The sequence below is a fragment of the Onthophagus taurus genome, chromosome 11 (genome assembly GCF_036711975.1).
Source record: "Onthophagus taurus isolate NC chromosome 11, IU_Otau_3.0, whole genome shotgun sequence".
Taxonomy (NCBI): domain Eukaryota; kingdom Metazoa; phylum Arthropoda; class Insecta; order Coleoptera; family Scarabaeidae; genus Onthophagus; species Onthophagus taurus.
In genome coordinates, this window is record NC_091976.1 from 17,588,107 (window position 1) to 17,598,282 (window position 10,176).

The 10,176-nt window shown below is 36.7% G+C and overlaps 1 protein-coding gene across 4 annotated transcripts in view; it reads left to right on the forward strand.

Moving 5' to 3' along the window:
• The window catches only part of LOC111424234 (tenascin accessory), a 595,836-nt gene that overhangs the window by 577,200 nt on the left and 8,460 nt on the right, over nt 1–10,176 (forward strand). For all 4 annotated transcript variants that reach the window (XM_071200222.1, XM_071200223.1, XM_071200224.1 and 1 more), the window contains one exon: nt 5,235–7,409. In XM_071200222.1, coding sequence (XP_071056323.1) covers nt 5,235–7,409 — 2,175 coding nt within the window. The remainder of the gene's footprint in view (nt 1–5,234; nt 7,410–10,176) is intronic.

Here is a 10,176-nt window from a genome sequence, read left to right on the forward strand (position 1 = left end):
CTTGGCCTATTTACGTTTCAAAAGTAATTCGCATGCCCTCAGAAACAATGATGTTACCAAATTGACAGAAATCGGGACAGTCTACCAGTGGAAGTGAGTAGGAGGGTGAAGCATCTACGCCGAAGTTATTTTCTCAAAACGAACTCAGTGATTTAATACGTGATCTCAATTTATCAAAACAAGGATCAGAACTGTTAGCCTCAAGATTGAAAGAAAAAAATGTATTGGATGAGTATTTAGCACCGGAAGATAAATTTCAATATTTAATTTCCGCAAATATACCAAACTCGAGGGCCAAAGATTTAATAGACAGTTTTCCCCCGACCGCGGACAATTATGTGAAAGCAATTGAGACCTCGGAAACGTGTTTTGGAAGAAACGACATGCTCGTGGAAGTCTATGTTAGGGAATTGCTTCAGTTAGTGCTCAATAACCCAATGGGTCGCGGTGGAAAATGCCAGATTACAACACTGTATAACAGATTAGAAACACAACTAAAGACCCTTAAAAACGCTGGGAATTACTACCGACACTTGTGCGGCCATGTTGTATCCGCTTGTCGAGGAATTCCTGCTTACCAGAGGAATTGTTACGTGTCTGGCAAAGGACACCGAAACTCACAGATAAAGCAAGTAAACCGTCAAAGACTAGGCTCAATCGCCTTATGGTGTTTTTGAAAGCCGAGGTAGAAGGAGAAGAGCGGATCGCTTTGGCGGTGGAGGGTTTTGGCGTAGAAACCAAAAGAAAGCCTGCGAAGGTAAAGAATGTGGAACTAACACAAGCCACAGCAGCGGGGCTCATCAACAATGGGCTTGCAAGCAAGTGTGTTTTTTTGTGAAGGGAATCATGTTACGGACAAATGTTTTAAAGCGCAGAAAATAGATTTAAACGAAAAGAAAAAGATTTTGAATAACAAAAGGATCTGTTTTTGATGCTCACAATTTAACATTTAAGTAGAAGATGTCGCGTGAAATTATACCGAAGATGTAAATTTGAGTAATTGCACAAACATGTACGTTTTTCTGCAGACTCTTGTGGTAAAGATCTGGTGGAGAGAAGAAAGTTCGGGCTATTATAGATACTGGATCTCAAAGGTCTTATGCTCTGAAATCTGTTGCCGCCGAAATAAAGTGTCGGACAAAATGAACAGAAAGAATTGTTCGTGCCTTATTTGGAAGAACTCAAACTAAAGCACAAGAACATCGATGCTATGAAATAAGATTGGTGCGTCTTGATGGTAAATTTGCCTGTAGATTTGAAGTTCTAGATCAGCCGACTATATGTTCCGCAATTCCCAATGTTTTTAATGGAGCTTGGACGACGAAATTTAAAAACGCTGGTATTAAATTGAGTGACACGGGCGATTGCCGTGAAGTATCCCTATTGATAGGAGCAGATGTTGTTGGGAAACTACTTTCCGGTAAGAAACTGGAGTTGAAATGTGGGCTCGTAGCGTTGGAGACATTACTCGGGTGGACAGTTATGGGAAAAGTAAAAACGACAAAAGTTTCAAAAGGTAACATTTTTGCCACTAGCACGTGTTGACAAAAGATATGCCGATTTCAAAACTTTGGCAGCTGGATGTACTAGGATATTTCGGATCCAAAAGAGAACCGCTCTAAAGTTGAATTAGAAAAGGCAGTTAAAACATTGTTTAAGGAGACGACGGTGATAAATGAAGAAGGACGGTATGAGGTTGCCTTGGAAGGAAAGACATCCACCATTACCGAATAATTACAATTTGGCGAAGAGGAGACTTCAATCTGTATACAATAAACTTCAAGCAACTGGGGACGTTGAACGATACGTTGATGTATTTGCACAGAGGTTGTCGGAAGGGATTATAGAAAAGATATCCCAACATGAAATCGACAATACCGCACATTATTTACCGCATCGACCCGTATTCAAAGAGTCCAGTAAAACAAATAAGGTGCGTCCGGTATTTGATGCTTCACCCAAGGAAAACGGAAGACAATCTCTAAACAATTGCTTGGAGAAAGGTAAATTTGATTGAGTTGATTCCTGATGTGTTGTTACGCTTTAGAATAGAAAGGGTTGGAGTAATATCGGATATCAGAAAAGCGTTTTTACAAATTAGCCTGAATATCAGGGATAGAGATTTCCTGAGATTCATATGGAAGACAGACGAAGGAAAAGATTTACTACATCGTCACCAAAGGGTGGTATTTGACGTGAATTCAAGTTCTTTTCTACTCGGCACTACTTTAGAGCAACATATTGAAAAATATTAAGAAAAGCATTTTATGTAGAGCAAACAAAATATCTTTTCGTAAGAGAAGCCACTGCACTGATGGCCGAAGGTGGGTTTGAGTTGACAGGGTGGGAGTGTAGCAAGATAGAAAGTTTGGAAGATCACATTGTACCATTATTGGGATTAAATTGGAATACAAGACATGACACTCTAATGTTTTGTTATATACCTAAGACAACGAATGGCGTGATTACGAAGAGAATTGTTCTTTCTTACGCTCAGCGAATATTCGATCCAATTAAAGTAACCAGAGCCCCACAACTTTGTACCCTAAGCTGATTTTGCAGAAAATGTGGAAGAATAAAATTGGATGGGATGAGGAGATAGATGATGAAACGAACAAAATGTTCATGAAAAGGGGCGAGCGAATTGCCAATCATTTTTCGTATAGAGGTTCTCAGGTGTATAAGAATGGGGCCAAACGAGAACTACAGGTCATCGCTACACACATTCTGCGATGCTAGCGGTAGCGCTTATGCTGCGGCTGTCTTTTTGAGAGTTGAAACTTGTGAAGGGGTCAAAATATTCTTGTTACAAGCTAGGTTGAGAGTGGCGGCGATCAAGAAGATGTCAATTCCAAGACTGGAATTGTTAGCGACTACAATTGGTGCCCGACTTACTATAAGCGTGCAAGAAACCTTAAACGTCGTTGAAGATGTTTATTTCTGGACTGACTCTACCACGGTGCTTGGATGGATAAAACATCGTGAAGAATGGTCAACTTTCGTGTGGAACAGGGTGAACGAGATCAGAGAACTCACTTCACATCAATGAAACCTCCAAATGAATGGCCTGGGATTGAACCAAACGAAAATGAAGAAGAAATTTATGCTGAAAGAAAGAAAAAACCAATTGTGTCGATGATAAATATCAACGATGCAAGCCGTTTCTATCGATTTTTCTCAAGTTATAGGAAAAACTATAGATATCCTGATGTGAGAAGAGAAAAGTCTCTAATGGTTGAAGAGGATAGTGATAAGTGCGAGAGTGACGCTGTTCGGAAAACGCGATGTGCAAAACGCAAAATAGTTGTAACTTGTCGTTCGTCCGTTAGCAACAATGTCAAACGACACAAAAAAAACATCATTAATAAATATCAAGGACTGTAGAATCTAACAGGACTGCTACATCCATTGTATTTTTGTAGTCCACTAGGGATTGGTTGCCCGCAGTCTACGTCACACTATTTGCCACGCCTGGTAACTCTCTGCGTTTTTAGAGGTTATATGATAGACATTAATACGTCTAAAAACATAAAACTTCAAAAATAATATGAATACGTCTAGGATATAACCTCTAAAAATACACAGCAAACGCATAGACCATAACAACAGCTGGGCATGGAAAATGGTGTGACGTAGTTTGCGGGCAGGTTGTCACAACAATGGATGTAGCAGTCCTGTTAGATTCTACTGTCCTTGAATAAATATTAGTTTTGTCAAATAGTTCAATTCATTACTGTGTTCAACTGATTTAACAATAAAGCTAAATAGAAAACCACGATTACTGCACGATTACTCGGAGAACAGGTAGTTCTCTTGTATGTGATCACGAAACACGTGGAGATATCCAGACTTACAGTCTACAAAATGTCTTGTTCTACACAGTGATAATCTCCCTCGGCCTATTTACGTTTCAAAAGTAATTCGCATACCCTCAGAAACAATGATGTTGCCAAATTCACAGGAATTAGGACCGTCTACCAGTGGAAGTGAATAGGAGGGTGAAACATCTACGCCGAGGTTATTTTCTCAAAATGAACTGAGTGATTTAATACGTAATCTTTCTAATTTATCAAAACAAGGATCAGAACTGGTAGCCTCAAGATTGAAAGAAAATAATTTATTGGCTCCAACAGTAACAATTACAACACACAGAACGCGAGAAAGTGAGTTATTACAATTTTTTGTGAAAATGAAGGACTGGTGTACTGTAATGCTATCGCGAAGCAGCTACTAGACATGGGTTTAAAGGAATACAAACCTACTGAGTGGCCCTTTTTATTAACAGTTGTAAGAGAAGTTTAAAATGCGTTTTACTGCACAATGGAAATAAATTTGCTTCAGGTCCAATTGCCCATTCAACAAAACTCAAAGAAGAATATGAAAATGTAAAATTAGTGTTAGAAAAATTAACTACTCGGAGCATCAATGGCCGATCTGTGTGGATTTGAAAATGGTTAATTTTTTACTTGGTGGATAATTTTTTAACAAAGTGGATACACGAAATGCCCTTGCTTCATTTGTGGAATATTTGATGGTTCTCAAATACGGCAATTGATGAAAGAAATTTCTGTATGACATGACACAGATTTTATTAAAGTTATGAATGTTCCGAAAAGTAAAGCTTGGAAAAGTTTTGTGTTGGTAGTCGAAAATTTCCTAGATAACCATAAAGCACCAAATTATGAAGAAATTGTACAAAATATGCTGAACAAAATTTCAGACTCTAGGGGCAAATATGAGTATCAAGTTACACTATCTCCGCAATCATCTGGATAAATTTCCGCATAATTTAGGAAATTATAGTGAGGAACAGGGAGAGCGGTTCCACCAGGATCTAAAAGTGATGGAGGAAAGGTATCAGGGTCGATGGGATTGTCACATGATGGCCGATTACTGCTGGTCCTTAAAAAGAGAAAAGCTCATAAAAGGTGTTTTATGGAAATATAACATATGTTTTCGACATTTTCCTCTCTATTTATTTGAATGTATCTTAATTTTTCAAAACAAAACTGACATTATAAATATATCTGTTATGTTGTTTCTTGTTTTCCGATTTTTGTAATGTAAAATGAAAATAAAGATTTAAAAGAAAACGAGAGCAAATCTTACAAAATCATTGATAGTTTCATGAATTGTGAGCATAAATATATCCAAAATCAATCTTATATCTAGGGCAACAAAACCACTGTAGACCAGTGAAACCATACTTATTTAAATTTAATTATTTTTTTTAGAATCAGAACACTCAGAAATTTTAACCTTAATGAACTCAACATTAATCGTAAACACAGCTTCAGGAGGTTCAATTGTGGTGTCGGCAATAGCCCGTCATCCTCTTCTTGAAGCAGCACTCCCCGTCGAAGCTGAAATGCTCCCAGTTTGGTCGGAACAAGTAACTACGTTTGGAGATGGCGTCCAAAACTTTATGTCCACCACGTTTAGTTTGGTGGGTGATGTAAGAAATCCTCAACAAACTCTTAATAGAGAAATTATCGTAAACAACACTAAAGTTCTTGGAGTTGAATTCGATCAATTTACAAGTCGTGAAATCTTCTATGACAAAGAAAAGCAACCTTTACTTTCGATAACTTATGATCCCGCGGGTTTACCTTTGTCTTATACACCTGGGGGAGGAGCCGAAGCTTTGAATATTTCTTACGATGGTTTTAATAGGATAGATGGATGGAAATGGGGCGTTTCTGAGTTAAAATATAGTTATGATCGACATGGTTTATTATCGGAAATAACAAGTTCGCAAGATGGAACACAAATGTTTTTTTACAACGATTGGAATATGATCTCAAAAATAACGTTGGCGAGTCAAAGAAATTTCTTATTGAGTTACGACGATGATGGTGGTTTAAGACATATTACTTTACCAAGTGGGACGAAACATTCTTTCAGTGTCCAACCATCAATTGGATTTATTAGAGCCACTTACACACCACCTGGAAGCATAAAAGCTTATTTACAACATTTTTCACATTCAGGTGAACTATTACAAACAGTATATCCCGGAGAGGGGGCTCGAGTCGTTTATAGATACTCCAAAAATAACCGCTTAATAGAAATCGTTCACGGAGATGGCAAAACTATTTATCATTACTCAGAAACAACAGGAATGCCAAGCCAAGTTCTTCATACTGAGCAAGATTTAGAATATCGTTGGGACTACCAATATATCGGTGGTTTATTAGTTGAAGAAAGAATCGATTTTGGTGCTAAAACAGGTCTTAGCAACGCTAAATTCACTTACGATTACGATAGTAATTATCGACTAATTAATATCCAAGGAAGAATCGGCGGCCAAAACCTTCAACAATACAATTTAGGTTACAACGTAAAAACGGGAGCTTTAGAACTAATTTGGCCCTTTAAAATAACGAAACCAAAACATAACGAGACTCACGTTTACGACGGAACCGCATTATTCTCAAGAACCGTCGATCCCCGCTACTTAGAAACACAAGTTGCTTTAACCATCCATGGAATGGAAGTTTTTCGGATGGAATTTAGCCATGAAATGCATGGAAGAATCTCGCAAACTAGAACTTACACAAGAAATGTGGGTGTTAATACTTACACCAATATTAAAAATTATACTTGGGATTGCGATGGTCAACTTCTCGGTGTTGAAGCGCAAGAACCATGGGGATTTAGATACGATGAAAATGGAAATATGTTATCGTTGACTTATCGAGGGAATATTATCCCAATGGAATATAATACAATGGATAGGATTATTAAGTTTGGTGAAGGACAATATAAATATGATACTCGTGGATTGGTCGTACAAAATGCAAGGGAAGAAAAGTTTCATTATAACTCAAAAGGATTATTAGTTAGAGCTACTAAAAGAGGACGATTTGATATAAGATACTTTTACGACCACGCTGATCGATTATCAACTCGTAAAGATAACTTTGGCAACGTCACCCAATTCTTTTATAACAACCAAGATCGACCAAACGAAGTTAGCCAAATATATTCACCAAGAGACGGGAAGTTAATGTCTTTAGTTTACGACGATCGCGGTCATTTAATCTACGCCCAAGTTTATAGACATAAATATTACGTGGCGACGGACCAATGCGGAACTCCCGTCATGATTTTCAATCAATATGGGGAAGGAATCCGTGAAATAATGAGATCGCCTTATGGTCATATAGTTTACGACTCAAATCCTTATTTATATTTACCAGTTGATTTTTGCGGAGGTTTGTTAGACCAAGTCACATCACTTGTACATATGCCTAACGGAAAAGTTTATGATCCTTTAACGGGGCAATGGATGTCACCACTTTGGGAAAATGTTTTAGAAAGAGTTGCAACACCAACACAATTACATCTTTATAGATTAAATGGAAATGATCCTATTAATGTTCAAATTAATCGAGAAAGACCAAAAGGTAAGTTTAAAAAAAATTTTTGTATTAACATGATGATGGGCACGAGGTTTTTAGTTCATTTATGATGATTACAAATTTTACATTATATTTTGGGTGATTTTGGGGGATTTTGGGTCAAACAGAAGAGTTATCTATAAACGTTGTATTTGCCTTCAGATCAATTGATGACACATAATAAATATGGGCGCAAATAAGAAACAAGTAGAAAAACATGTTAGGCATGTTTACTAAAGTCGTCGAAATTGTATCAACAATACTATAATTTATCTTTAATTATTTCTATGTCACTAAATGGTTTGTGTATTTTTGCAGTGGACATTATTGTTTTCTTCATTTAATTTTCTTCTCTTACAATTTGACATGATGTAGACAAGCACGCACAGATAACTACATCGCCAATTCCGCTGCACGCAGAGAACTCCTCTGCATATTTTAGAGTTGACCAGAACTGTATGCAAAGCTGCTAATCCTTATGTACATCTCGCTACATGTAAGACGTGGAAATAGTAGTGTTCCATTTTGCACAATGTGGTGCTTTAACATTTGAAATAATAATGATAAATTTTTTTTATTAAACTATTTTTCTCCAATCTTCAGGCAGTTCTTCACTGGACTTGTTTTGATGAAGAAGATATTTAATATTCAAGAGACATTTGTAATTTATAATCCAGCATAGGATTACTTGTCGTTCCTTGTTGTCAATAAGATTTAATTATTCCATAATGGCAACAAAGATATACATTCGGAGTGGGAGTGCCACTAAGAGTTTTAAATGCTAAAAAGATTCCATACCTTCTGACCGCCTTTGCATCATTCTTAAGGGAATCATCTGTAAATAAGAGAGCAAAACACATCCTTCTATCTACCGCATATTCCATAAACATGGTGTCACCTCTAGCAAACGGAACGCCAGTCATTTGTCTTCGTGTAAGCTGGTGTATTAAAATTAAGCTGGTTATTAAACTGGTATTAAATGCATAAAAACTAATCCCAGCTCCAAATTAAGTCATGCGGCAGCAACATTATTAGAGTACTATTTCTTAGTTGTATGTTTTCTCTCTATGGTTCTACAGCTCAAATCGAGCCTTAGCCTTTACCTCCAATTTTCCCTTTCTCTGACTTCTTCCTTCCAGTTTTTGTCCCTGACCATCTCCTTAGCGTCCCGGTTGACTGTATCCTCCCATCACATCATCAGCCTCCCTGTTGGTCTCACTCCTTGGATCCTTCTACCGATTAGTCCTTTACGCATTCTCTCTTCTCCCATTTTAATCACATAACCGATAAAAGGCTCCTTATAAACGCTATACAATTCATGGCTGTATCTTGATTTTCATATATTATTTTCTTGCATTGGCCCTATTATTTTCTTTACCGTGGTAGGTTTATGAATTAAAAATCTTCGAGCTCTTAATTTTGCTATAAGTATCACCATTTTCTATTTGTTGGTATCTTTGAAAAACCTTTCACAAAACATCAAAAACAATTTCTTTCACTTTTTCATCATCGTTAAGTATCCTTTGGATGTTTATAGTCTAATAGAATCTAACACAACTAACACAATTTTTACATACTCCAACTACCTTTTTTAATTTTTTGGTATTTTTGAAACTCTTTCAAAAAACAACAAAATCAATTTCATTAATTTTTTTCTTCTTAGGGGTTTATAATCGATTAGTATCATTTTGACACCCACCAACAAGCATTTTCTATTTCCTGGTATCTTTGAATCACCATCAAAAGATATCAAAATCAATTTCTTTAATTTTTTCATCATCATTAATTATCTCAGGAATGTTTACAATTAATTAATCGAGGATCAATCGATCAAGTATCGTGGTACATTACAAGAACTCTAGTCTGAGATGAAGCAGAACTGATTTTGTCGCACCAGCAGCTGATACGCGAATTTGTTCCTTCTAGCTAAGTCTTATATTAAACTGTTCCTTAAGTTCTACTTCGTACAGATTATTGCTTCTCTTCCTATATGTATGATTAGGTAGTTAATGTTTCTTCTTCTGGTAAAGATCATGGCTTTTGCTTTTTATACAGATATGCATAATGTCTTTTCCTCAAGACAACTTCACCCGCCTGCTATAGCCTCATTGAGTATATTTGTGCACTTCCATAATTAATCCCATTTTAAACACCACTGTGTCAATTGTGTAAAACGCCGCGTTAGCTTAAGATTGGAAAACATTGCTACCAATAACTGTCTTCTAGTCATCGCCAGTTCAACATCTGTCGTTAAAAATATGAAATGATAATAATTCCCTTCTCATTCCTAAAGCCAAAGAAGAGATAGTCAAACTGTATCACTGTTATAGGTCTACATCCCTCAACCATTCTTCAATCGCCTTCATGTTTGAGTATTGGAACAAAGGAAATGTGCCTAAAAAGACGAAGTATTTTATTATCTATTTCTTATTTGGTGTGCAAAGAATGTTTCTGAACAGTGGATAAATTATTCCGTCGTTGTTGGGTTTGGGGCAGATGAGATATCTTTCTTGGAGGAACATAACCTGGGCTAAATTATGTAATTTACCTGTGTGTTGTTGTCAGGTTACTCTAAATAACTTAGCAACTATACTTGCTTAACCTTCTGTAGGACCGTGGCCAGATCCGTAAATGAGTCTCCAAAATCCAGGTTTAGACATCCAAATATTTCCCAATTGAATGATTTCATGGTATGATTGAAAATGCTTAGAACCTGAAAGATCCTACCTTTATTTTTGGGAAAACCCTTTCAATTCTAAAGTAACGTCTTTAC